Here is a 13,288-nt window from a genome sequence, read left to right on the forward strand (position 1 = left end):
CTTTGAGGAAATGCTACATAGGAAAACCTGTATTCCCTTTTAAACGCCTATACATACGTGTAGTAGATTCATGTATTTGGGAGATCCGGGGGACTGTACAACGAATAGTCAGGGTCTGGGCCAAAAGATAGCGGCGGTGGGACTCCCGCTCCCAAGGTAGGACCAAAGAACCTCGGGACCTCAAATACCGGCCACCTGGGCAGAAGTAACATTCAATACTGGTACCAGAGTAACAAGGCTTTGGACAAAGGATTTGATTTGTGATTGCCTGGCGATCTATGCAAAAGGTCTAAAAATCAAGGATTAGACACCCCTTGCCACCTCATCGCTGCTGCCAGGTACCAGTTCGCTCTGACCCCTCTCTAGTTAGCGCCATGCTAGGCACCCAACCCCCTCCCGGATACGGACTATACGCAGACAACTCCGCCAGAATTAATGCTTTGAAAATGACTATGGAGAGATAGATTTGTAGTGCCTATATAATAATAGTTTGAAGTTTTATTTTCTTCTTTCAACGTGACTTGTTGGATATATGATCTATCAAGCGTAGGATGTCCAAAAAAACGGAAGCAGAATACGCTGGGGGTGTAACCCATACCGGACCCAGCTGATTCCGGGAGATGACGCACTCCCGTCACGTTATGCCGATCTCCGTCTCCAGTCACTCCGCCCCCAGCTCCCTCTTATCTTCCTCATCACCTCTCTCCGTTCATCATCATCTACACGCTTTATCCATCATGAAGTCTTTTGCCCTCTTGACAGCCTCTGCGCTGCTGGGCAGTGCCTCTGCGGAGGTTCACAAGCTCAAGCTTAACAAGGTCCCTCTCAGCGAGCAGCTGGTAAGCATCAATCAATCAATACCGCTTTAGGCGACATCCCCAGCTGATTAGCTATCTCAGGCAACCCACAACATCGACGCTCATGTCCACAGCTTGGGCCAGAAGTATATGGGCATCCGTCCTGAGCGACACGAGGAGATGTTCCAGGATACCGGCTTCAAGCCCAATGCTGGCCATGATGTCCTGGTTGACAACTTCTTGAACGCCCAGTGTAAGCTATCCTTTGCTTATCCGTTACCATTCATACACCCCGGATCATATAAATACTGACTCTTTGTCTACTTTAAGACTTCTCTGAGGTTACCATCGGAACTCCTCCCCAGACTTTCAAGGTTGTCCTTGACACTGGTAGTTCCAACCTGTGGGTTCCATCATCAGGGTGCAACTCCATCGCTTGTTTCCTCCACAGCACGTACGATTCATCTTCGTCCAGCACATACGAGAAGAATGGTACCGATTTCGAAATTCGGTATGGTTCTGGCAGCCTGAGTGGTTTTGTTTCTCAGGATACGCTCCAGATTGGCGACCTGAAGGTCAAGAACCAGGACTTTGCCGAAGCAATCAGCGAGCCCGGCCTGGCCTTTGCTTTTGGCCGGTTTGATGGTATCCTAGGTCTGGGATACGACACCATCTCAGTCAACAAGATGGTTCCTCCTTTCTACAATATGCTCAACCAGGGTCTGCTGGATGAGCCCCTTTTCGCCTTCTACCTTGGCGATTCCACCAAGGAGGGAGACGACTCTGAGGTCACCTTCGGTGGTGTGGACAAGAGCCACTACACCGGCGAGATCACTACCATTCCTCTGCGCCGCAAGGCCTACTGGGAGGTCGAACTCAACGCCATTAAGCTTGGCGAGGAATCTGCCGAGCTTGACAACACTGGTGTCATCCTTGACACTGGTACTTCTCTCATTGCTCTGCCCTCTACTCTCGCTGAGCTCCTGAACAAGCAGATCGGAGCTACCAAGGGCTTCACTGGCCAGTACAGCGTCGAGTGTGACAAGCGTGATTCTTTGCCCGACCTCACCTTCACCCTGAGCGGCCATGACTTCACCATCACTCCCTTCGACTACATCCTGGAGGTCTCAGGCTCTTGCATTAGTACCTTCATGGGTATGGATATGCCTGAGCCCGTCGGTCCTTTGGCCATCCTGGGTGATGCTTTCCTGCGCAAGTACTACAGCATCTATGACCTCGGCAACAACTCCGTTGGTCTTGCTAAGGCTAAATAAGTCACTAATCCAATAAATGACTTTGTTCAGTGGTAGCTTTCGATGAACCTAAAGCCAGGAATCCGGGAATGTCTCGTATATACAGTTTTGTATATGCGGCTTTCATTTGGAGGGTAAAGTGTCGGGTCAAACCGTACTCTCCAATTCACCAATACAAGCATAAACCAAACCAATATTGAGTTGATTTGATCGTTCTTATTGTCTTATTTTCGGGCTTTCTTTTTTGTTTTCTATTCTTGATCAGCATGGCTTCCACTCCTACGCTTGACCATCGATGAATACTGTCTGCGCAATCTGTCCTCCTGATGCTGTATGACTTTTACTTTACATCTCTCGTTCATATTGCTTGATATTGATCTGCCCTGCTTCCTTGTTATGTAAACTTGTTGTCAACGTAATATAATGGCTTCACCTATTGCACGTCTAATGTATCTGGTATATTCCAAACGATCGATTATAATAGCTCCAGTTTCCGGTCGAAGCTAACATTTCCCGATTTTAATATAGCTAGGTAGTGGCTGGCCCGTAACTGCAGCAAAGCCGTTCAGTGACAAGCGGACGGCCAATCATAGCTGGTAATCTGGGCCGAGGAGGTTGCTCTAAGTATGGGGTGGGGGCAACCAACTAATCCTAGTTTACAAACCTTCATTAGGATAGTATATTGGAATGAAAACATAATCTGATCCGAACTCTTGAGAAAATCAAAACTGTCATCCGAAATCCACAATATGAACTCTGGGCCCATACTACAGTATGTAGATGGTATGTTCCTCGGAGGCGGTGGACAAAAGGTTGACATAAGCGGAGCTCTTCAAGTTCAAAGCAGTCCCCGCACCCCAGAGCTTGCCCTTCTCCGATCGCAAGCATTCTTCTCACCTTTAAAAACCCGATCCCTGACACCCACCGTCAGTTCCTGGCGCCTATTCTATTTTTGCCACCCACCGCCAGATTGAGTGAGGCGCACACCGTTTCCCTTTCATCCGTTTCGTGTGGCGACTTTCCATTCACAAGCTTTCTACCCTCGCGCGTTTCACCTTTAAGCACTTACCCTTCCCAACAGGCTGAAAGACCAAGGAAAAAGACTATCGTCTTGTCTTTTTCTTCCATCCTCGAATACTCCTCCCGAACCACGAACCAAGAACATACCTACCACGCGTCGCGTGTCGGTGATGGCTTCATAACTTGAAGCGCACGCGATCATATCCACGTCACGCCACGTCTAATTCAATTCCGCTTGCGCTTTCTCTGCGCTGTCAAAGCTACGAACTAGAAGTGGTAGATACTGTCCCGGGGATACTGGGCTTGTTGAGTCATTGACCAGTACCCTGTGGATTTCGTCGCCTGGGAGTGCGTTGGAAGCAAATATGCTTCTCCGTCTGCCGTACAGCTTGCACTACCCGATAACAATCACGTCGTTGCTTAAAAGCGCGGGTGATGAGGTTAAAAAGGATGAGGCGTTGTTTCGGTATAACTACAAGACTAAGGTTGAAGAAATAAACATATGGGGCGAGACGGAATGGAAGGAACGGAATTTCCCTACTCGTTTTGAGTCGACCGTTGATGGTCAGGTTGAGGAGTGGAAGATTTGCGAAGGAGATATTATTGATGGACCGTGAGCTCTCTTTTCACGACGTGCTGGTTCAGCCAATTAATGATTTGTTTAGGATGGATGTTGTAGAAATCGCCGAGCCTTGTGCTCACGAGGTTCAATATGGTGGAATGTGTGCTGAGTGTGGAAAGGACATGACTGAGTGTGTATATCCTTTGTTGTTCACTGAAAAAAAAAAGACGTTAATATGCTAACCGATGACCTTTTTATTTCGCGGATAGAGCATCCTACAATACCGAAATGATGGACTCCATGCGCGCTCCGATTCAGATGTCCCATGACAATACCGCCTTGACTGTCAGTGAGAAGGAGGCTAATCGTGTTGAAGAAGATGCCAAGCGTCGTCTTTTGGCATCCAAGCGTCTCTCGCTTGTAGTAGATCTTGATCAGACCATCATCCATGCCACCGTAGATCCTACCGTTGGAGAATGGAAAGAGGACAAGGATAACCCCAACTACGAAGCACTAAGGGATGTCAGGCAATTCAGATTGATCGACGACGGACCGGGAATGCGCGGCTGTTGGTACTACATCAAACTCCGGCCCGGACTGGAAGATTTCCTGCAGAATATCGCAGAGCTGTATGAATTGCATATCTACACCATGGGCACTCGTGCATATGCACAAAACATTGCAGATATCATTGATCCGACACGCAAGCTTTTCGGAGATCGAATTCTAAGTCGCGATGAAAGTGGAAGCTTGACAGCCAAAAACCTCCACCGTCTATTCCCAACTGACACAAAAATGGTTGTCATCATTGATGATCGCGGTGATGTGTGGAGTTGGAACAAAAACCTCATAAAAGTTTCTCCTTATGATTTCTTTGTGGGGATCGGAGACATTAACTCCAGTTTCTTGCCGCAGAAGCAGGATATTGGTGAAACGAATAATAAGGCGGTCGCCAAGTCCCCGAAGCCTGAAACGAAGGAAGATCATGCCAACGGAGCAGTTGACAAACCGACTGGAGAAGGTGATGTTTCCGCATTAGCACAACTTGTCACGATGGGCGGTGGCGATGATCCAAGATTGCGGGCAGAACAGACCAACGCCCAGGAGGAAACTATCTTGCACCAAGTCGAAGATCGCCCACTGCTACAAAAACAAAAAGAATTAGATGCAGAAGATGACGGCTCAGCTGAGAGCCACGAGTCCACTTCTAGTATTGAAGAACCCCAAGAAAACAAACACCGACACCACCTACTTGAAGATCATGATCGAGAGCTCTTCCAACTACAAGAACGACTGGAGCAAGTGCACGCCAAATTCTTCGATGAATACGACAGAACACGTACTAGTGGTCTTGGGGGCCGTGTGGCAGCTCTGAGGGGGGAGAGAGCGCCCTTGAAAGACAAGGACGTTGACTTAAAGCTGGTCCCTGATGTCAAGGATATCATGCCCAAAATAAAATCTCGGATTCTCGGGGGAATTGTCGTTGTTTTTTCTGGCGTTCTTCCTCTGGGGACAGATACCAAGAATGCTGATATCTCTCGTTGGGCGATGAGCTTTGGCATTGTCATTTCGTCAAGAATAAACGGCCGGACGACTCATCTCGTAGCTGGCCGAAACCGAACTGCTAAGGTGCGCGAAGCTACACGATGGCCCGACGTCAAGATCGTCACAACGCAGTGGCTTCTAGACTCCTTAGTAAGTTGGAGGCATCTAGATGAAGAGCCTTACCTACTTCCCGTTCATCCAGACGACCGTGGTGAGCCCCTTTCGCCCAAGTCACGAGAACTCGCCGACAGCTCCTGGTTGTCGTCTTCAGACGAGGCGACAGGCTCCATGTTCACCGAAGACGAAGGCAATCCCGATTCAGAAGACATTTTTAGAGAGACGGGGCTGGATGACCATTCGCCTGTCGGATATGACGAAAACGAACAGGCAGCTGTACATGACGAACTTAGGGATTTCCTCGGCAGTGATGACGAGAGCGAGAGCGACAACGATGCGGGGGGAGATGACTCGGCCGCAGCGAGTAAGAAACGGAAACGCGGCGAAGGAGCAGATGTAGGCACCGATGACGAGTCTACCGAGGATGAGGATGATGAAGACAAACAAGGCTCTCGGCTCTCGCAACGGATCAAGCGTTCATACGAGCGAAGCACTGGCCTTCGAGAAGTCGCGAGTGTTGCAACAACCGAGAACAACGGATTACCTTCCAGAGAACGGGCGGAGCAGGAGCAAGACATCGACAAAGCAGCTGCCAGTAACGCTGGCTCTGATGACGGGCATCCCGAGAACCCAGATGATGACGAAGATGATCTGGAACGAGAGATGCTTGCTGCATTTGAGAATGACGAGGACGAGGCTGGAGACGAGGACATTGTTGATGAGAATGAATGATCTTCTCTGTATGTCTCTCGTCCTCCTCTATCATTGTCTTCCTACCATTTTGTTCAATCTACATTCTACTCTTCGATTCGACTGTGTTTTCTTTTCTTTGTTCCATCTCCAGATTTCAAATGCAGTGGCAATGCGCCTCTGGCATAGCGATGGCGTTTATGTTGATCTTCTCTGTCTTCTTTGATGCATATTCTGTGGGATAGCCTCAGTGTTTATCTATCTACTTGTTCAAGTTATATGTGGATAGAATCAGAACCCTGGCGGCCGTTTAACACAGGGCATGTTCTCGTTGAGGCTTTTTCCCCGCCCATGTACAGTCTTTCAAAAGAATAAAAATCCAGAAATCGATCATGACTTTGAGACTTTGAATCACTTTAGCCTTTGCGTACATATGTAGATTAAAGTCGTATATGCAGCATTAAAACCAATGGATTTCGTGTCCCTCATATTCAAAGACTATTTTAGATATATCGCTGAAGGTTCATAATGCTCATAAAAACGCCAGCTCAATGCAAAAATATGGTATCACAATGAAAAAAGAAAATTTCAAGAAATAAGACCAAGAAGAAAAGAAGAAAAGAAGAAAAAAACAAATCCTAAACTTATTCTCAAGAATTCAAAAAGGTAAGTAAATCAAGTCAAGTCAAGTCAAGTCAAGTCAAATCAAGTCAAATCAAGTCAAATCAAATGAAATCAAATGAAATAAATCAATGATAATAATTCCGATGAACCTGCCAGGACATCACCATCATCCAAATATAAAAGATGACATTGACAAGCTCAAATGCAAACGCCGTTTTCCAGCAATTACCTATCAACACGAATCAAATCAGTATATTATCCTTTCTTTTCAAATGGCTAGCCACATAAGACTCACAAATAGTTATCTGCGTTAACCAGGCTAACGTATTGATATTATTCCCCCTCGACTTATCATTGACCACATAATTCTGGCAATTGCTGTTTATGTTCCCCACCACGCCGTAGAGTTGTAAAGATGTTTCAATCAGACCTGTTAAGAACAGGACGAAGAGGATGAAGCTGCCCAGTATTAGGATGCCGGGTAAGAGAAGGCGGCGGGTGATTAGGCCTAGGACGACGAAGATGAAGGTTACTGCTAGAGCGCTGGTTGTCACCATGAATGGGAAGAGCCTGTGAGAAGTTACTTAGTTAGTATGTAAAGTGTAAAGTGGAGGTTAGGATTGAGGTTGGAGGTGGAGTTCCCGAGGAATGCGGATAGGATATGATAGATCGATAAGATGGAAGTTTGATGGACTTACCATGGTGTGCCGAGGTGCATTGTTGATTGTATTACCATGAACCAGGAGAAGATACCGAGACATGTTGCTGAGCCTGCTAGGACGACGATGAGCCAGATGTTGAGCTGGATCTCGGGCCAGTGATAGCTTAGGCGTTTTTGCATGATAGGCATGATGGGCTGTAGAGTGATGGGTGTTTCGGTATTTCGGTGGTCGGATCAGGTATGAATGAAGGGGTTTCGGTCTTGGTCTTTGTAGTCGAGTGCGCTCGGCGAGTTATTATTGTTGTTGCTTTGTTGATGTTTTGATGGAGGTGATTTCGAGTATGAAGAGATGAGATGCGACGAGATGCGATTGCGATTGCGATATATATGATTCAACGAGAGTGATGCAGTATGCCCGATTCAATTAGGACGTTTCTGGCTTCAAACAGGGCTGCGAAGTTTGTAAACCCAATGGCGCAAAGCGCAAGCCTGTGGAACGGGGTTGGGTTTGGTTTGGATCTGGGGAAAACGCGATAAGGGCAGCGCATCGGGCGCCGAAAGGCGCAACGTCAAGGTGAGATCTTGACTTGTCGATGACAGTATATATTGTCGGAAATAAAAGACAAGAGACTTGGCAGCGTAACTGGAATGGAAAGAGTGAGAAAAAGTGAGAAAGAAAGAAAGATTTAGAGGAGGCGGGGGAATCGGGCTGATCAGCGGAAATTAAGGTGGCAGGGGATTTTGTATACGCGTGGTGGAACCCGCTCTCTACTCCGGGACTATACCCGTGGGTATACTATGTAGTACAATAAGGTGAATGTCATCAAAATCTTTTATTATATTCTCAAAGACTCTTTTCTAAATCTCATGATGGTCATCTAAAAAACAAAAGAAAATCGCGAAAAGATAAACTAGTATCATATTACAAGAGGGTATCGCCCAGTGCACTGCGGACCAACGAGCATCCCGCGCGAATAGTCTCCGCGGCACCGGCTGTTTCTTGTAGGTTGGGGTTAACCTCTACCAGGTCCATAGCGACCAGGTTACCTGTCTCATGCACGGCCTCGCAGATAAAATCACCTTCACGAAGAGTGAGACCACCGCGAACTGGAGTACCGGTGCTAGGAGCCCACTGGGGGTCCAGCGCATCGACATCAAAGGATAGATGAATAGGAGTATCGTTTCCAATGTATGCGAGAGCCATCTCGACAACGCGACCAATGCCATGGCTAATAAAGACAAAAAAGTTAGTTATATAGTTCTCGGACGTAATAGCGAGTCAAAGTATCAAGGAAAACATACCGGTCGATATCGTGCATGCTGAATGCCTTAATTCCATTATCACGCAAGATTTTCTTCTCGCCTCGATCCACATCCCGAAGACCAATGTACACCAGCTTCCGAGTGCTGACAATGTGCTCATCCTTCAACCAGCCGAATATATCGGGCTTATCTTCCTTCGCCAACCGAGTCAGGAACGCCATAGGCATACCGTGGATGTTACCACTAGGGCTCATCTCAGGAATATTGATATCGGCATGGGCGTCAACCCAAATGACCGCCATCTCACGACCCAAACGCTCACGGATTGCCTTCGCGGTACCGGAAACCGTACCAATAGCGATGGAGTGGTCGCCGCCCAGAGTAAGGACGAACTTGCCATCCTTGGCGTAGTTGTACACCTGGGAGCTTAGTCGCTCGGTAACGGCGCTGACAGCACGGGGCTTCTTCATGTTTCGGTGAGGGGGATCTTGGTCCTCGGATGGAATATCTTTCTCGTAGTAGTGGACGGTGTTATCGTGGTGGATGTCATATTCGAGGTCCTCGCTCAGTTGGGTGAGGAGGCCGGATTCGATCAGGGCCATTGGGGCGGCTTCGACGCCCTTTTTCATCTGTTATGTGATTTTTTAGCATTCTGGTATATTGGAATCGTCTCATGTCCAAGGTCAAGTTTCCATACCTGTCCGCCATTGAACCCGACAGCTACCACACCGAGCTGGTTGGGGTGGGACAAGAAGCGCGAGGCGATGGTGGATGGTTGCGTCATCGTGCGTGTGGGATATGTAGGTTGTTGAAGGTTAAATGGAAGAACTGCAGTAAATTCTAATGGTAATGCGCAGCGATTTCCAATAGTTTCAAGCAGTTTAAGGAACCAATGTATGGAGGTTGAAGACAGATGGACTCCAGATCTAAGTGATCTGCGATAAGATAGGCGAAAAAAAAGTGGATCGGATCAAGATTGAAAGAGGGTCACAAAGACAAAGGATCAAAGTAAACTTGAGGATATCAGGATAGAAAAGGGGATTTTCAAGAGGAATTCAAGCCAAATTTATATCTTGACTGATAAATGACCTAAACCCCCTTTTTTAACCCGGTCTTGGATCGTTCCGGCTTGTGAGTAGCAACCATCGCTAAAACCTGCACTTAACGATCATGACGCTCCGCCGGGTGCTCCATCGCTTCCGTTAAGTACAGGTTGAGGAGAGCCGCCCCGTTTCGGCCACCCAGAGGCCCCGAATCGTCCCACCGTGTTGCCATTTGGTATTTTAGTGAGGGGAAAGGCCCGAGGGATGTCGTAATTTCATCTGCGAGTTCCTTTTTGCACGAATAATGGAGTTGTGGGTTGCGTCTGGGGCGGCAAGGGAGGGTTTCTAACAACAAAGTCGCTCGAATGCTTACTGCTGATCGAGTTTAATCAGGTTTGAAGTTATCTGAAGGAAAGTAAAAAGAAAGAAAAAAGCGTGCAATGGAAATATAGAGATTAGAAATACACAAGGGTATCATTGGTGGCTAAAAGTTGAAACTAAGATAGTACATGCATCGAGACTAAAATCATACAGTATTTGCTTCTTCGCTCAGGATTAGTTCACGGAGAACCTCCTCCGCCCTGGGCGCTTCAACACGGCCCTTCTCGCCCGTGCGCATCATCTGCCCCACGAACCAACCGAGTTTCCCCAGTTGATTTTTGCTACGGATCTGTTCAACCATCTTCGGGTTCTGAGCAATGGCGGATTTCGCCAAGGTCAGGTACTCCTCGCGCGATAAGGGCCGAAGCAGAAGATTATCTTCTTCTAATAGTTGGGGTAATGGCCGAAGATCTCCTTCGAAAATCATCGCTAGTACCTGCTTCGCCGTGGGTCCAGTAATCTTCTTCATTTGCAGATGATTGACCAGCTCAGCGAGAGACCGGGCCGGGACAATCTCCGCATCCCAGAACCGGTCTGCTTTAGTCAAGAGACCACCTAATTCATGGAGTACCCAGTTTCCAGCCATTCGCGCGAGAACGACCTGTGAGGATTTATCCAGATCGCCGTGTAATACACAGAGAATGTCTACGACATCTTGGTAATACTCGAGACGAGCACCGTCATCCAACTCGATCAAGGGTTTGGCGTCCTCAATTGAGAGGCCATAGTCGGGGCCCGTCAGTTGCACAAGTAATGCGTCAGGAGAAGTAGGCAGGGTTTCCTGAAGGTGAGCGATCACATCCTCACCAATAACTAGTGGAGGAACGTCAGGATCAGGCATGTAGCGGTAGTCGACGGCACCCTCTTTGCCTCGGAGAAGGCGAGTTTCAGTGCTACCAATGGTCCATCCTCGCGTCTCACCCTCGACAACACCGCCGCTTTCCAGTAGTCTGATCTGGCGGTTTTTCTCGGCAATGATAGCATCCTCTATCGCCTTGAAACTGCTCAAGTTTTTGATCTCAGTGCGCTGGCCTAGCCCAGAAATGCCGTCATACTGGCAGTGTCCTGGTCCCTCGCCGCGGCGCCGTATCGACACATTAACATCGGCACGCAGACCACCAAGCTCCATTCCAGTTGTGACAGCCCCGCATGCTTGCAGAATCGATTGTAGCTTTCGGACACAGGCTGCAGCGGTCGCAGGGGTATGGATCTGCGGCATGGTAATAATCTCAATAAGTGGGTGAGATACACGGTTGAAATCGATGAGCTGAGTCGAGGGAGGGTATTCCTGGGATTTGGCGGTATCCTGTTCCAATTGGACCTGCTTGATATCTATGCGGACCCGTTCACCATCCTCAGGCGCGATACCGTCGTAGTCATTTAAATCGACGTGGCCATTTCGTGCGAAGGGTTCTACGTAGTATTAGCCTTGGCTGGCAAGGACCGATCGAGGATAAAGAAACTGACCGTAGTATTGAGTGATCTGATACCCCGCCGGCTGGTCTTGGTAGAAATAATGTTTCCGATCAAACCGGCTGACACGTTGGACTTCACAGTTCAAGGCGATCGCAGCACGGAGGGCTGGGAGGAGAGTAGCTGCTTGGAATTCCTGCGCGGTGTAAGTCCATGCCCATATTGTAGGTTATCTGGTCAACACGAACTGGTTGACTACCTGGGAATGCCAGGTCGAACAAGGCGACATTTGAATTGGGGGCATCGCTTGAAGATGTAGCCGCTCCTAATGAGAGGAAGTATCACGCGTCAGAAAAGAACTTCCAAGGGTCCAAGGGTACCCGTTATGCGCATTGAAGAACATACTAGAGAATAATTTTGCAGCCGTATCCAATTGGGCATGGATTTCCACCCCAACTGTAAGCTCCCATGTCTGTCTTGATGCCTCCTCGTTCTCTTTGCGTTGTTTTTTCTGGGATTTCAGACTCTTGGCTTCTTGTTTGAGTTGTTTGCGGAGAGGGATGCGGTCACTTGTAGCGTGGAGATTGCGGAGGGAGGATAAATTGGTTGGATGGATGAGTAACGGTCTTAATGGATGGTTTAGTCGACCGAGGCAGCGACGTGCGCCACTGTTGAGCCATGGCCGGAGCATGGAGGCGCGTTGCAGAGGGTGAAGTCGGAGAAGAAGCGGAATGGACGGGATTGACTTGGCGATCTGCCGATCGCACTAGAGTCATAATGAATCACACTATTTGAACTTTGAAGGATTTAGTACGACAGTAAGATGGTAGATCGAAGGAAGTATCACATCATAGCACATATTAGGAGTATTCACATGTTTTTGTATTATTTTTATTTATGTAAAATAAGGAGAGAGTGTGTATATAGCCATTATGTAGTGCGTAGTCCGGTATTAGTAGTGGGACATAGTAACCTAACCGCCCATGGATCCTTCAATAGAGTGTACTACACTTCACCCCCTCCAAAACAATGCAATGGTTCTATGTATAGCACCCCCCCCCTCTTCACAGCTGCATGAACAACCATTACAACCATGCACCGAGAATGACGAGAATGATGGGAATGATGGCAGTCGACTAGTCACATCCCCCTCAATCCTTCGGTACCCAAAAATCGGGGCGAATGTGTGCCAGACCGCCAGATGGTCCAGACGCAAGGAGATGATCGACAAGCGACTCGCCAACACATTGTCCCCAATGACTTAACTATGTTCAGGCACGCATGCATCGTTCCTCGGATCGGAAAGGAATGACGGTTGATTTGTTCCTATTCAAGTCCGGGCCCACAGGGCTATTGAATAACGGGTGTCCCCATCTTTCAAACTACTGACGCTTTTTTCTTTCTTTCGTGTACTGGCGCTTTGTTCGTTGAAACCTTGTGCTCCGTACCACACCCAGAAGGAAAACAACACTATCTTACACTATTTAAAACAAAAAGGATATTAAAGGATAGCACCTGTGTGATTCCGCATTACGATCGGCAGGGATTGCGAGGAACCTCCTTGCTGACCTTCCGTCATTGGCTCCCGATCTGAAGCCCCCGGCGCTTCTAAATCTGCTTCAGATTGACGGAGATTCCCTGTGCGACGAATTACAACACTCCATTTCCAAGAAGATTACCGCCGTGGTTTCGTTTTAGTCTCTAGGTGACGCCGAACTCGTTTCTAATCTGGGGTTGCGAAAAAAAAAAGGGAACCAAGCTGACGTGCAGCACTCTCTTCGCTCTTTATTTAATTAGAGCAGGACTCGACTCCCAAATCTGTCCTGGGTCATACATACATGAAGAATGTCAAGAGGGGACCTGGCGTGGTGAGACTTGAGACATCATCTGGACTATCACGCTCCCTCTTACCATTTTCT

At 48.0% G+C, this 13,288-nt stretch overlaps 5 protein-coding genes across 5 annotated transcripts; 2 read left to right on the forward strand and 3 right to left on the reverse strand.

Annotated features, from left to right (window-relative positions):
• Positions 1 to 737: 737 nt before the first annotated feature.
• Positions 738 to 2,071, forward strand: N7478_003287 (uncharacterized protein; the record flags this gene model as incomplete). Its single annotated transcript, XM_056919501.1, has 3 exons — positions 738 to 839; positions 900 to 1,050; positions 1,128 to 2,071. 3 exons carry the CDS (start codon positions 738 to 740, stop codon positions 2,069 to 2,071), a joined length of 1,197 nt encoding a protein of 398 aa, XP_056782659.1.
• Positions 2,072 to 3,435: 1,364 nt separating this feature from the next.
• Positions 3,436 to 6,026, forward strand: fcpA (protein-serine/threonine phosphatase; the record flags this gene model as incomplete). The annotated part of the gene is made up of 3 exons (XM_056919502.1): positions 3,436 to 3,683; positions 3,736 to 3,822; positions 3,902 to 6,026. 3 exons carry the CDS (start codon positions 3,436 to 3,438, stop codon positions 6,024 to 6,026), a joined length of 2,460 nt encoding a protein of 819 aa, XP_056782660.1.
• A 707-nt stretch (positions 6,027 to 6,733) lies between these two features.
• Positions 6,734 to 7,458, reverse strand: N7478_003289 (uncharacterized protein; the record flags this gene model as incomplete). The annotated part of the gene is made up of 3 exons (XM_056919503.1): positions 6,734 to 6,837; positions 6,904 to 7,178; positions 7,307 to 7,458. The coding sequence occupies 3 exons, from the start codon at positions 7,456 to 7,458 to the stop codon at positions 6,734 to 6,736; spliced, it is 531 nt and encodes a 176-aa protein (XP_056782661.1).
• Positions 7,459 to 8,191: 733 nt separating this feature from the next.
• Positions 8,192 to 9,316, reverse strand: N7478_003290 (arginase; the record flags this gene model as incomplete). Its single annotated transcript, XM_056919504.1, has 3 exons — positions 8,192 to 8,498; positions 8,572 to 9,161; positions 9,230 to 9,316. The coding sequence occupies 3 exons, from the start codon at positions 9,314 to 9,316 to the stop codon at positions 8,192 to 8,194; spliced, it is 984 nt and encodes a 327-aa protein (XP_056782662.1).
• Positions 9,317 to 10,101: 785 nt separating this feature from the next.
• Positions 10,102 to 12,060, reverse strand: N7478_003291 (glutamyl-tRNA(Gln) amidotransferase subunit PET112; the record flags this gene model as incomplete). The annotated part of the gene is made up of 4 exons (XM_056919505.1): positions 10,102 to 11,369; positions 11,424 to 11,565; positions 11,618 to 11,694; positions 11,775 to 12,060. 4 exons carry the CDS (start codon positions 12,058 to 12,060, stop codon positions 10,102 to 10,104), a joined length of 1,773 nt encoding a protein of 590 aa, XP_056782663.1.
• Positions 12,061 to 13,288: the final 1,228 nt, after the last annotated feature.

This window comes from Penicillium angulare (genome assembly GCF_028827245.1).
Source record: "Penicillium angulare strain IBT 27051 chromosome Unknown utg000003l_segment0_segment0, whole genome shotgun sequence".
NCBI classification, from domain to species: Eukaryota; Fungi; Ascomycota; class Eurotiomycetes; order Eurotiales; family Aspergillaceae; genus Penicillium; species Penicillium angulare.